Source organism: Carassius gibelio, chromosome B24, assembly GCF_023724105.1.
Source record: "Carassius gibelio isolate Cgi1373 ecotype wild population from Czech Republic chromosome B24, carGib1.2-hapl.c, whole genome shotgun sequence".
Taxonomy (NCBI): domain Eukaryota; kingdom Metazoa; phylum Chordata; class Actinopteri; order Cypriniformes; family Cyprinidae; genus Carassius; species Carassius gibelio.
The window spans coordinates 10,569,092-10,583,706 of record NC_068419.1 but is presented as its reverse complement, the minus strand read 5'-3'; the positions used below and the strand labels follow the sequence as shown (position 1 = coordinate 10,583,706).

Genomic DNA, 14,615 nt, shown 5'->3' with positions numbered 1-14,615 from the left:
ATACTCAATTTTGTGGATTTTTGGAGGAGTCACTGAAACGTGAAGTAGGATGAACACATTTCACAGAATACACAATTTACAGCACACATGCAGAATTTCACAAACAAATGTAGTTTTTATTAACAGTTGGCAAGATTCGTTCGTTATATTTAAATGGTGTATCAATAAGCAGCAGTAGATACATTCAGCAAGACATTTGTTTTTATGTACAAATAAAAAAATGCACTGAGGGCAACCAAACAAAACATTCATCTGGCCAAAACTAAACATTTTCCATCCATGTCTAACCATTGATTTGTTTAATATAACTGCTTGCCATGTCGAAACATGACATTTACATTTCACAGAATTTCATGTTCAAAAGACTGAGGTAAGTGGCTGTTGATATATAACCTAGGCTTTACAGTTGGAGGGTTTCTATGCTCCATTTCTAATGAATACTAAAAAATAAAGTGTACCAGAATAAAGCAAGAGACTAATTTTGTTTCAAATGTACATTCATACATAGACTCATTTGGAAAAATACAGCAGAATGTATGTGAATTACACATTAAATGATGATACAGTGTACATCAAAGTACATACTTCAAACTTAAACTGAGCCATTCGTTCAGAAAACCATTTGAAGGAGGATAGGGAGGCTTAATGCTGCATCAATTCAGCTCAACTGTATCGACTGCTTCGGCTACGACTTCGCCTCCTGGAGGAACTGCGACTGTAAGAGCGATATGACCTGAATGTGAAGACACACATCAGAGAATTGGCTTCAGTGAGGCACATTATTCAATTCGAAGCAGACAGTTTCAATACATGGATTTATTTATGATGTACCTGGACCTGCGGTCAGAGCTCTCACTTCTTCGATGCCCTCTTCTCCTGCTACGACTGCGGCTGCGGCTAGAATAACTATCGTAAGAGTCAGACCTGTATTTCCATGAACACAAGAAATAATTAAGAATAATTAAGCAACACTAGGTTGGTTGCAATCAAAACGCATTAATGATGTTGGCTCCATGCTCACCTTGATCTGTGGTGACCTCTGTGGCGACTTCTAGAATGACTTCTACTGTCTGAAAGGCTTAAACAAGATCACCGTGGCATCTTTGTTAAAAACATTTTAATCTCCGTTAGACATATCAAAGATAAATATCTTTCAGTACTTACCTACGGGAACTTCGGTAGGTGCTACTTCGAGAATGAGAGTGTGCTCTGCTGTATCTACTCCTGCTTCTACTTCTACTGTAGCTCCTGTGTGAACAATTAAAACATGCAAAATTTACCACACATGGACTACTGGACATACAAAGTCAAAAACATTGTCTGTTGTAACCAACCTGGAAGAGTAGGTGTAGCTTCTGGACCTGCTCCTGGAGCGGCTATATGAATGAGACCTACTTCTGCGGTGGGACCTATGACTGGACACAGACCTTGACTTATTTCGAGAGTGGGATCCAGCCCTTTCTCCTGTTGCTGGAATAGAGTCTTCTTCACTAGAACTGTCTTGATTTCTGGGTCCCTGATTTAAACGAGCGGTCTTTCGTACCTCGTCAAACAAGGATCCTGGACGGACTCTACTCTTGCTCTTGATCTCAATCTTGAGACCCTGGGCCTTTCCCTCCAGTTGATCTTGCATTTTATTTATTTTCATAACCAGAGGTTTTATAGTAATGGTCTGCCCAACAGTCATGCCTGTCAAAGGTTTCCATTTATTTTCAACTGCTGAGAGAGAAGTGTCACCAGGTACAGATTCCTCTGGCTGACTGCCTTGAGGTAAAACAGATCCAATAGTCGCAGAGTTTCCTCTTTCTATTTGAGTTGGAACAAGTGCACTACCATTATTTTTAATACTTTTTAGAGGGGAAAATCCAATCGCTTTGGCACCTGGTTGCTTAGCTTCTGGGATGGCCTGTGGAGGACATATATCAACTTTTTTGGGGTCTCTTGGTTTGTTACTTGCCAAGTTAGTTTTCGAAAGATTGGTATGGATCTCTACATGGCCTTGATCTGGACTTCTTTCAGTATTGCTATTTAGCTTTGATTTCTGACTTTCAGTCACCTTCCCATTCTCATCAATACCTTTAGAAGACTCTACTGAAAACATATCTTGTGATGATTCGATATTCCCTTGATCCTCATCCTTATTTTCTGAGACTTGGTGCTTGATCTTTCCAGCTTTTATACGCCTTTTTGCTCCATCATTGACTGCATCAGGATTTGCTATGTGAAATTGCTTTGCTTGAGTGACTGAATCATCCTCCTCACCTTCATCACCAAATTCCAGTGGAGGCTGCCAGTGAAATGTCTCTTTCGGCTTCTGGTGCTTCTTGGATTTCTTGACCTTGGATCTGTGAGATCCTGACTTGGAAGAGTTCCTCCTCTTGCGCTTGTGCTTCCGCTTGGCTTTCTTGTTCTTGTGCTTTGAAGTCTTTGTGTCTGCAGACAGCTCCTCATTACCTTTTAATTCATTAGACATTTTTGCTCCTTGGTTTGACTTATTACAGGTCCATAAAGGATATTCATATTCTGATTCTGAACTAGCCTCTCCCTCCTCTTTTTCAGACACATGTTTGGCATCACTTACTACTTTTTTGTCTGGCATTTCAGAGTCACTCTCAGACTCCCAGCAACGAGACAAAATCTGTCTCTTTTTCATTTCAGTAAGTCCCTCATCACTAATAGGGAGTTGGTTGTGTTCCAGAGCAGTATTAGTCTTACTTGAGTTCTCTCCTTCACTTTCCCATCCAGATGCATTATTGTTGTCCATTAATGGTACTTTCCCTTGATTGGGATTTGTGCCTTTCAGTGTGCTTCTCTGTACCAAGGAATCATTGTGTCCGTGTAAAGGACTGTTTGGATTGTCTGATATGTCCTCTGAGGAGGGAGATGAATCTTTATGGCCACTACCATGATCTGCATGCTTGTCCCTCTTTTGGCTATTTCTGTGAGATCTACGATGTTTTCTCTTTTTTTCAGTGGTTCTTCCTTTGTATGAATTATATGACTCTGACCCACTGCAAGAGGAAGATCTGCTGCCGTATTGACTCTGTGATTTGCTGCTACTACGTGATTGAGTAGGTGAACTGCTCCTGGACAAACTGCTTTGCAGAAGTCTATCAGGAACATTATTGTCACTGCTGCTGGGGTTCCTTTGACTAGCAGCCATGTCTGGCTTTAGAGAGGACATTGCCTCCTGAGGTACATTTGATGATGGGCTGATTAGTGCATTTGAAGCTGGGGCTGATTTTACTTTGATTTCTTGAATGCGGACATAAGAAGGTTTCCAGGGTTTTTGGCCTGGTTTCCATCGAGAAGGAGGTGGACTATCACTCAAAGGCAACACAGAGACACTTTCTGAAGACGCTGCTGATTGGGCTTTAGATTCTTCACCTTGAACTGATTTAGGAACAGGCTTGTCCAATTTGGAAATACAACCCTCTGTAGGCTTTGACTTTCGAGGGGATCTCAACTCATTTCTTTTCCTGGAACGTGGTGGGGTTTCTGAACTATACCTAGAGTTTGATCTGGTTCTTGACCTTGTCCTGTATCTCGATCGAGAACGAGACAGTGACCTAGAATGTGTAACAGACCGTCCTGATCGACTATGACTTGACCTCATGGATGATCGAACCCGCTTATCAGACCTTGACCGACTTCTGGAATAAGATCTGCTCCTGGACCTTGAATAAGATCGTGAATCTCTAGAAGAGCTTGATAAGTAACGTCTCTTTTCTGATCCTGACCTATACGATCTGTGGGAGTGGCGCGACGATGAGCGAGAGAAAGAATGAGAGCGTGATCGAGAATGTCTCCTCTCTGCACGGCTTGAGTGTTTCGACCTCTTGCCTGAGGACCCAGACATCTCTTCCTCAGATGGGGAGGCCTCCTTGGTCTTGTTCTTTTTATGTTTCTTTGAGTGCTTTCGTTTCTTAGATTTCTTCTTGCGTCTGGTTTTCTTTTTTTCTTTTTTAGATCGATGGTGGCTTGAATATACAGAAGCCTCACTTAAGGAACGCTCTCCTGATCTTGACCTAGACCTTGGGGTGTCACTTCTGTCATCCCACCTGTTTGAACAATATTTAAAAAATAAAAAAAAATAAAAAACTATTTTCCAAACGATGTTTTTCACAACTTTGAAGATATTTCTAAAGACAAATCAAAAACTTAATATAAACCAAATAAGTTTTAATATAAACCTTTTAATATAAACCAGAAATAAACTACCAATATTAGCTTGGCACGTCCAATAATTTTGAATATCACACTGATCATTTCACCATTTTCAAATGGTGTAAGAACAAACCTTTCTCCTTTACTCCATCTCTCCACACTGGGGGGCTGGTAAGCCTTAGTCCTCTGCATTTCCTCTTTCCAGTGTGGAGGAGTCTCACTGCTCCCCCGTTCCCCATCTGACTCCGATCGGGACTTTGACCGGGGGGGTGTATGGTACCTCTGCAGAGGGAATAAAAATTGATTGGCAAACCAATCAAACTATCATTCCATCAAGAACTTTCTACTATATAAATGTCAATTTCATTATACTTAAATAATTATAATAATTATTAAAGCAGCTGATATAGTTTTTGGTTTGTAAAAATGCATTTTGTATGCTGTACTTTATTTAATGTCACTCAGTGGCTTGTTTTTTTTCTGTAGGTGGTATAAATAGAATTCAATTCAGGTTTTCATACCATAGTACCACGGCCTTTGATCTTGCGTCCAGATTTTGTGACAGTTGGTTTTGTGTCATTTGGTGCCACGACTGTGTCTTGCACGGCCCTATTGGGGGGAAGGGGATATCAGTTTTAAGACTTTACCTCTTTGGTTTAATAAACATACAATATACATCAAAGCTGAGCCATAGATTTCAAGGATTAATTTTTAAGCAAGGACAAATGTTACTAAAACATGAATCCCTTTTGGTTCTATAGTAACACTTTAAATAAACATTTTTTAGAAAATGTCAGTTATCTAATAACTGGGAATGCACAGGAAAGACTCTTGTGATATTTCAATGAAAAGAGGAACATCTGATGAATTATACAAAAGACACAAACGTTTTTACTATCTCCTCCTGGGTAGGCATGTCTCTGCGGAGCAGGAAGCGGTTCTCTGGCACAGGTGGGATCTCTTCTGGTCGAACCACAAGCTTCTCCCTTTTCACATTCTGCTCAGCCTCACCATCATCTTCCTCTGCTATCTCTCCCTCAGCATGACTGTGAATTGGAAAAAGAGTAGGCAGTATATTTTTTATTATACAACTAAATACAAAGGCCAACCATAAAAAATGCATGAACAAAACTATTTCATAATCAGCTCAGATTTCTAAATTATTCCTTGGTGACACCTCTGGATTTGAAAAGGTTATCAATATTGTATTTTTACTGTGACGGTGATCTAGCTGAAAAGTTTCAGTGCAGGCAAATACCAAATGTGTTATTGCTTTAGATCATTGGCTGAATTACAAATAAAATTGTAAAAGAGGAAAAGGCACTGGTTACAATCATTTACCTTTCAGGTCCTGCTGTTTTAACTGTCTCTCTGTCCTTCTTTGTCTCTCTTCGTTTTCTCTTTGAGTGCTTACTCTTCGAGTTGCTTTTCCTCTTTCGAGATGAATAATTTTTGTCAGACTCTCCATCGGAGAAGGAATACTGAGATGAAGACTCAGAAGAACTCTGAGAGTCATCCTCAGAATGGAATGCTTTCCTCCTTTTGCCTTGAAGAACTGCAGAGATACAACAAACTTAAAAAAAGTGTCTAAAAATGTACTGAACATCACCACAGGATGTAATTTATTCATTCTCTTTATTTCTGACTACATTATCAATGTGAAAAGCATGTGAATTTATTTTGAACTAAAGCTTTTTCTGCGTGGCACAAAATAAAACAAACTTATAATGAACAACACTAGCTGTGTCCCAAATGATGCACTATGAATTTATTCTATGAACTAAGTATCGAACTTTCTAGTGTATGAATTCTATAAGCTTGGTCTGTCATCTAACATCAGTCTAAAAGCCCTTGCCCTTCCAGCAACTAATTAAAAATGCTACAGTTAAGTGTCCAACATTCCACACTTAATTAAAATTTTTTCCGGTTAATTAAGTGTATCATCCAGGTTTTTCTTTTGGGAATGAGAACACACTAATCACACTATATATACACTAAAAACCATCAGAAAATTGTACCCAAGTACGCAAATTGGAACACACATACTATGTACAAACCAAGCACACTGCAAGTAAAAAGTGAAAAATACACCGTAACAAATGTTATATATGAGATACATCTGTAAGAATTAGGATTTTGAACCAGTATGATTTCACTTTGGGCAGCACTGCCCAGAATGACATGATAAAAATACAATTCAAGGGACTGGCAAAATTTCTTGTTGCACATCATTTGCTGTGGCTGGTTAGGGCAAAAACTCTTTGTAGCATCATGCCTGGTTAGGACGCTGTCTAAGTGTGTGTATTAAAATTGGTATCTGCTTTATTTCAAAGCACCTGTCATTTTGTTTTATGATCTTTCACAGTTCCATTTTTAAACACCATATTTCACTCGTAGTTGATGTGGAGATTAAAAAATGTTCTCCTTTAGGTAAAGACAAGTTCAAACAGCATAGTGACAGGCGGGAAAGAGTGCAGCCAAAATTCCTAGTTTATATCTCGCACACAAGAACGAGCTTACCATCGTTAGCAGACTTTGTAATCAGCTGTCCGCAGTCAATCACTCTGACGTCAGCATAGGGTCTGCTGGCTGAGTCGGTCTTCAGCCCTTCAATATTCTTTATGACCTCAAAGCCAGAGATGACTAGCCCGAAGACCACATGCACTCTAAATTAGATCAACAATCCTTACAGTTAGAAGAAATTGTGGGGTTTAGAGAAAAAGCTTGCATCCAAATGATCTTATAATAAATAAATGATGAATTAACTTTTTATTTTTTTATTATTTGCTCCTACAGTATTGTTTGAACAGATATACACCATCCAAAAGCCACTGAATCATTACCCATCTAGATGAGGCGCTGTCTTAGTAGTTCTGTTGTCAGGTAAACAAGTCCAGGTCATCCAACAGGGACATGTGGGAGGGAGATAAAAGGAAATAAATTTAGTCAAAAAAAGCATTCAGTCTGTCAACAAGAATATGTATGCATCAATTCAAACACTGAGGAATTTAAAACCAGCAGTGCTTGCACAATAACACTGGCTGGATGAATACATTCTAATGATGAACAGGAACAGGTCCAACATCTTCCAACATTATTCTGACAAAATCAATTAAACCGGTTTAAAAATATTATAGGGACAACTTCAATTAGAAATCAGTGTGTCCATGGCAGGAAAATACATCCTGTGATTCTAAAGTTGAAATACAGCAATAAAGAAGACTTCAAGGTTCTCTGTGCTGGGAGAACAGATTTTTTTATGAGGTGAAAATTATTTAATGATAAATAAGAAGCCAGTTCTAGCTAAAAGCAACCAGAAATACACAGTCAGGAGAGAGAAGCACAGCCTTGGAGAGACACTTTACCTTGGAAGAGCAGGATGCTAGAGTTTCTGCAAATTTTACACAAAAACGGCAAGAGAAAAATTGTAATACATTTGTAGGCAAAAAAGGACTGCTTTCTGATTATAAAATATTTCTAAATGCACACTGACAAGGGAAAAGGGAGATGAAAATGCACCAGCATCCCACATGAACATGTAGACTATGTAGAGTCTCCAAAATAAATATATATGAGGTAAAGAGATTGAGGAGATTACAGAGAGTGTGAACGGCAAAGGGGGAAGCTAAGATGATTGTTTTACTAAATCAATAAAGTAGACAGAACACATAAAATGTTCCATCTTCACCATCATGCTTTACTACTGAAAATCACTAGTGGCCTTTAAGAATTGCATTGATGTGTCAACAAATTGTGAGATTTTCACAACACTTGGGTCAAAGTTAAAAGCCCAGATGCTCTTTGTGGTTTTGGCCAATCTCTTAAAACAGATACAGGCTTTCAAGTTCATATTATTATAAAGCTTATGACTGAAGCAGAATAGTTCTGTAGAACTGATCTGAAAACTGGGGGAATACATCATTTATACGTATTGCATGTGTCATTTAATAGTGACCAGTAAGTCATATTAAATGGTAAGCAATAGATCTGGTGATGAATGGTTGTTTCTATATACACATACACCCTCTCCGTGTCTTATACCAGAGTAAATAGTACTTACATAAAGAACTGGGACCCATTTGTGTCTTTGCCACGGTTGGCCATCGACAAGAGGAAGGCTTTATCATGTTTGAGAGTAAAGTTCTCATCTGTTGAAGAGAGATACGAAGAAAAAAGGACACTGAGTGCTTGTTGACTGCTTCAAAAAGTTGTGTTATGGAGAAGGACAGGAGCAGGCAAAGAGATGTTCATGAACACCTGATATCAGTGATGCTTCTATGCTGCTTCTGAACTCTTGAGTGTTTCTCGTGCTCTTTAGTGTAAAAGCGAGTGATTTTTCTATTAAAACAACTACTGTTTACTTCAGAATCTTTGATAAAGTTTGATCAAAACCCCTTTTAAATGTTGGATTATGTTCGGGAGTATTGTATTTTATGTCAACCCATCCTGGAAAATTAAGAAAGAAACTAAATAAAACATAAAATAAAAAAAAAAGTCAGTTAACCAAATCAACTTCATGGTCCATTTATCCATGAGCACTCTGTGCAGCATGGACGTTTTTGGCATGGTTCACATAAGGGAACGGAGAATGTTTAGTCTACATTGTGTTACTGCACTGTGTACATCTCTTACCTTCTCATTTTGCAAAAGACCACAATCTCTATAAATAAAAGAATATGTTGAAAATTTTAGGCAAGAAGACTGGACCTTTAAATAAATAAATAGCCCTTATTCTCCATGCTGACTCAAATAGAAGATCATTATAAGATCACAGGAATAAAACAAGAGTCAAGATTTCACAGCTACGGCGAGATAAAAACAATGACTGGAAATTCATGCACAGAACTGAGATGGCCATTCAAAAGTCATGCAAAAGTTGTTTCAACACTCAAATTAAGGTTACGGAGTGCTTTTTAAAGAACAGAACGTATCTAAAAATGGCTTACCTTCAAAGAAACCACCATATATAGATTCTCCTCCTCTTCCGTTGCCTGAACAAACAACAGCACATTCACTCACAAGAACAGGCAAATGAATATAACATGTAAAGGCATAAACACACATTTATTTGAATATGTGGAGATGGAAATATCTGAGTATAACTGCACATACCCTCAGTGAAATCACCCCCCTGGATCATGAAGTTCTTTACCACTCGATGGAAAGTTGAGCCTTTATAGCATAATTTTTTTCCTGTAGTTTTGCCACTGCCTTTCTCGCCTGCAAGTAAACCAAAAAAACACACCATTTATGAATATTTGTACAGAACAGACCTAGTATGTACCAGCCATAAACCAAACCAAAAAACAAGATTTTTACAAACTAAGCTGTTAAAAATTTAGATACTAATACTGTAAAGTACTGTATTCTGAATTGAACTACTGGATTCAGTCCTGAAGTCTACAGTTACACACAGCAAAAGGTTAATCCTATCTGATCAGCATGGAAGAGATGCCAATAAAACTGAAATGAATACGGGTGGGTGATGGTGTGTGTGCCCGGGGGGATTGGTATATATTCGATACAACAGTCAGCTGAAGGCATGTGTCTCTCATTTCAATCTCGGCCGGTGAGAAAAAAAGATCCCTGCATTGACCCAAAGCATTACTAACTGTAATTTATGACCAAACCATCTCAATGCAGGCTAATGCAGCTTTTGTCTTCTAGGAACAGGCTGTAAATACAGCTTTGGTTCATTCTTCAGTGCTGTCAGCAAAACACATGCACTTGTCGTTATACAGCCAGGATTTAGTCACCTCTAGGTTTATTTTTGTGCTATTACCCTATAAGCTTATGCTTGTATATGTGGACATGAATGGTTGGTTGGCGCTTTAATGCCATGCCAGCTTCCTTGGCTATTTTCAATGTGATTAACAAGGTGACATAGTATAAAAGACCAATTTAAAAACACATATCAGAATTGGATAGTTTATTTTAGATAAAACCTCTAAAATATATATTTTTTTAAATGAGTGTGTTTGCAAAGTAATATAATTTTAGTAAAAGGAGTTTTTTTACAGGTTTAAAGACAAAGTGTAGATAAACTATCTTGCTGTGGCATGATAAAAACACCTCGTGTCAATTATACGTACCAGTGCACAGGCAAAGAAAATTTTTGCTTGTCTTGGGACAAATATCGGAGAACAGTTGAAAGACAATTCGTCCAACTGTAAGAAAGCAAAAGAACTCATTATACTCATGGATCATAAATCTTACACCTCTAGAAGTTTTAAGCTTGTTGATAAAGAGTCTTTATTAGATTAGTGTGACTATGGCAATTCAACTAATAAACTGTAACTTTCAGATTAACCTCAGTGTGGCGAACGACAACACCCCTTCATATTCAAATACAGGTGTATTCAAATTTAGGTGTGCTTTTGCATAGTACTTAAAGCCACCTGTATGTTTTGTGTGTAAGGTTTAAACTCACTTAAAGAAAGCCATTATTAGATTAGTGCGACTTTTGTAATTCAATTTATCTGCTATAACTTTCAGGCTGAATTCAGTGTGACAAACGACAACAGCTCCTTCGTTTTCAAATACAAGAGCATAAAAAATTAAGTGCATTTTTGCATAGTACATGAAGCTAGTATTTTCCATTTCATTTATAAGCGATAACAATTTACACAGGGTGTTAAAACATTTGCTTTTTAAAATAATGGGTGTAAAATCACTAAATAAGAGGTCTTGGTTTTATGACGCAGATGTTTCTCTTAAAAACACATAATTAGTGGTAGACTGAGGTGAAACCCAGACGTTATTTAGTGCACACTACATCTGTGGTTCATTAAAAGAGCCCTGCAGGTCAGGGTGTGGACTGCCACAACAGCTTCTCACACACTGCCACAGGTATTTCAACTGTCATTACTAAAGTGCTTTACAAAACACACACAAATAATGTTTCACCTTTGCTATTAGATGTTTACAATATTTACCTTTTATTAAAACCTGATTATTTCAGATTATACCACATGCTATGATAAAGATCACACATCTGAACCCCTTTTATAGACTAATTTTTGCATTACTAAACATGATTTTTATAGTTGGAAAAGTGATTGTGAAAATGAAACTTACACATAAATAGTAATCTAAAATAGTTAATAGTTTGACCTTCAAACAAGACCAACCAAAGAACAACCAAATAAAAAAATCACTGTCACATCTTACCTGGTTCTCGGTTGATTTCCACATCAAAATAGCACTGAGGGCGATCTTTCACCCCCATTTTGTAAAGAGTGGGCTTCCTGTAGTGTAAAATCACAGCAAAAGACTGTTAGATCTTGTATTCCCAAATCACCAACACCAGAAAGAAATACATTCCATTTCGGATATCTTCCAAGATACTGTTTCTCTCCAGGTCATATGAAGAGAAAGTGAACAAAGTCAGACACTGAGATTGGTGTTTCGTTTAACCAATGAAATGCAAATCTCTATGCATGCCCCTCCAACCTCAACTTCCACCCCCTTTTTTTTTTTGAGCAGTGCTCTGTCTGTCACTGGGTTTGCTGTTGGACACCATCCTAGTGTGATGAATGAGACATTGTTGCTGTGATCTGTGCTGTCATCCTAATCTAGGAACCCTGGTTAAACCAGATGTGTGCTATCTTCGGGCTGTGTTTAGAGACAGTTGAGATTTTGTTTGGGGAGGAGCTCCAAACATAGTTTAGCAAGGGCCCAAACAAACAAAACAAGAACTGAGCATGTATATTAAAAATATGGAATATATTAACATCTCTTGTTGTTTCAAAACAGAAGTAGTGACAGATCTTTTTTATTTTATTTTGTGATACACATAAGAATTTAATGGATAATTGTGGGGAAAAGTAGGTGGGACTTTCAGTTGGATTTCAGTTTGGTTGGATTGGATTTTGAGATGTGGGCATCTACGTCACGAGAGAAATCTGCAGCAAGACTTTGATTTGGCATTTCAGGGAGAAAAAAATATTTTAAAAAAAGTATGCAAGGATGAATCGATATCGATAACATGCATTGAAAAATGGTGAACTTTATAGGAACAGTTCACCCAAAAATTCTAATTTGCTGAAAATGTACTAATCCTCAAGCCAGCCATGATGTAGATGGGTTTGTTTCGTCATCAGAACAGGTAAGCAAAAATTCTGCATCTTGCTCACTAATGGATCCTTTGCAGTGAATGGGTGCCATCAGAATTAGGGTCCAAACCGCTGATGAAACATTACAATAATCCACAAAAACTCCAGTCCATCAATTACCAACTTGTGAAGTGAAAAGCTGCATTTCTATATATATATATTTTTTTTAAATCCATCATGAAGGCCTTGTAACTTTAAAATGTCACTTCCAGACAACACAATAGTGCATCCTCCATGAAAAAATCATCCACTGTTGTCATATATTTGTCTAGAACTGTTTTTTTTTTTTTGTGCATACTTTTCTCCTGATTCAGACCAATATAATGGATAGAGAACTCAATGTTAGCCAGAAGCAATCTTAATGATGGACTTGTTTATTGCAAACATCTCAAGCCATTAACTGATGGACTGGAATCGTGTGGATTATTGCAATGTCTTTATTAACTGTTTGAACCTTCATTCTGACGGCACCCATTCACTGCCAATGATCTAGTGGTGAGCAAGTGATGTAATGCCAAACTTCACCAAATCTCTTCTAATGAGGACACAAACTTGCTTCTTGGATGGCCAGAGGCTGAGTAAATTTACACAGCACATCAAACAGCCCTGACTTATTACTTTTCCTTGAATCACAGACACTAAAGTCTTTTAGCTGAGCAGAGGAATGACTTGCCATCAGATAAACACATCTCAAATTACAAGAAGGGAATGAAGTTATTGAACTTTCTTATGGCACTATTATGTTACAACTGTGGAAAATGTGCCAGCTGCTTTCCCCTATCAAAATAACTCTGTTTATCAGTCCTATGATTGCTAACACAGGCTGTCCTCTTGGGGAAATGGCAAATGTCAGAGTAAATGTCACCGGAGGAGAAAGAGGACATTTCCATGTGTTAGATCTGGAAAACACTTTTGCATACAAGAGAGACACTCCCAATTCCAAATGAACTGGAATAGCTTGCTTGTAAAATGAAATTTTAAGATTGATTATAAGTTAACCTGACAACTTTAAATCAATCTATAAAGTTAACTTATTGCGGTCTTGTATGTTCAGAACAAAAAATCTGCTAATGCATTCATGGATATTTAACAGCGTTCAGTTACAAGATGTTCTGCAGATTAAAATTTCAAGGCTGCATAATTATTTTCAATGAGCATAGACTTCATGCTCAACAGCCTTACACGGGGTTAGAGCACTCACTACATCTACAGACAATATCTGCAGTTATAATCCACTCTCAGACAGGTTACACAATGTAGACCAGGCATACTTTCGATTTCTGATTGTACTACACTACACAACACATAAACACAACACCACTTTAGTTTATTATAATATGACTGTAGCAGTAACGCAGAGTTCAAATAAATGTGCCGAGCCTAAAATCAAAAGCACGCCCAGTAACACGAAAGATCAAATGAATTATGATTGTGATTTCAATTAATGAATTCAAATGAAATAACCGCTGAATCACAGAGAAGGAAAATGAGGTGTTGGTTTAGACTGTTAGCCAATTGCTAAACAGATGCATGGGTAAGTTAACTAACAACACCTCGCGACTGAGGTCAAACATTTCTGCTTAACATTATTACAAAAAAATATTAATAACTGTAAATCCTATGATTATATGTTTTGTTTTGTGGCACAAGTCGGCTTACATTGTTTATCATTAAAGCTAACGTTAGCTGTTAACGTTTTATAAGAACCCGGAAAGGAATCTTCACGGACAATGTATTAAATAATAAAAATCGTATGACTCAGATACATACCTATTAATGTAACTTACTGATACAAACATATCGTTTTATTACATTAGACTTACCTGTGTAGATTTTTAAAGGACAAAAAGCTTTTAACTACTAACTAAACCCGCTCTCTCTGCTATCCGCTGTAGCTCCTACTGTGTTGCCAGATCTCTCACGAGAATCGAGCTAGGTTTGTTTACGGGTGTGGTGAAAGAGGAGCGGGATGATTGTGTATGAATTACGGAAAAAGTAATAATTTTTATAAATATCTCCACGCATCTTATCCTCCACAACTTGAATGTATTCTGTAAATAATCCTTAAAATCGCAATGCACCAGATTAGTTTTATTATTATTATTATTATTATTTAATAAGACATTTATAAAAAGAGGACATGGCAACCCCGTTTCTCTACTGAGATGCGCACAGCCGCCGTCTGTCGGAAACCATCATCATTACAAATTACAAAAATGCTTGTTCCTTCTGCCCTGACAATATCGACAATGATTTATAAAAGTTAATATTATTCATGCTATATTTCTTGACGAATGTAAATAATAATAATAAAAAAGTTTTTATCTGAAATTA

General features: G+C 37.5%; 1 protein-coding gene across 2 annotated transcripts; it reads right to left on the bottom strand.

The window, feature by feature from the left end:
* Nucleotides 1-95: 95 nt before the first annotated feature.
* Nucleotides 96-14,209, bottom strand: nktr (natural killer cell triggering receptor). 2 transcript variants are annotated; one of them, XM_052595837.1, is made up of 17 exons: nucleotides 14,105-14,209; nucleotides 11,338-11,414; nucleotides 10,260-10,334; nucleotides 9,280-9,387; nucleotides 9,114-9,158; nucleotides 8,228-8,315; nucleotides 7,011-7,040; nucleotides 6,688-6,833; nucleotides 5,509-5,722; nucleotides 5,055-5,213; nucleotides 4,689-4,776; nucleotides 4,301-4,449; nucleotides 1,335-4,061; nucleotides 1,165-1,248; nucleotides 1,022-1,078; nucleotides 832-924; nucleotides 96-733 (listed from the first exon to the last, which is right to left on the bottom strand). In XM_052595837.1, the coding sequence occupies exons 2-17, from the start codon at nucleotides 11,393-11,395 to the stop codon at nucleotides 664-666; spliced, it is 4,191 nt and encodes a 1,396-aa protein (XP_052451797.1). In that variant the 5' UTR covers nucleotides 11,396-11,414; nucleotides 14,105-14,209; the 3' UTR covers nucleotides 96-663. The 2 variants fall into 2 exon arrangements, with proteins under 2 accessions (XP_052451797.1, XP_052451798.1); XM_052595838.1 differs by lacking the exons at nucleotides 10,260-10,334; nucleotides 11,338-11,414; nucleotides 14,105-14,209 and adding an exon at nucleotides 8,800-8,827 and having other exon boundaries at nucleotides 9,280-9,354.
* Nucleotides 14,210-14,615: the final 406 nt, after the last annotated feature.

Excerpts from the sequence above, each read along its gene's own strand:
- nktr (XM_052595837.1), bottom strand. The coding sequence starts at position 11,395 with ATGGGGGTGAAAGATCGCCCTCAGTGCTATTTTGATGTGGAAATCAAC. Across the intron at positions 7,041-8,227 it reads AATGGGTCCCAGTTCTTTAT|AACTACTAAGACAGCGCCTC; the intron begins GTAAGTACTATT and ends ACCTGACAACAG. Across the intron at positions 925-1,021 it reads AGAGGTCACCACAGATCAAG|GTCTGACTCTTACGATAGTT; the intron begins GTGAGCATGGAG and ends ATGGAAATACAG.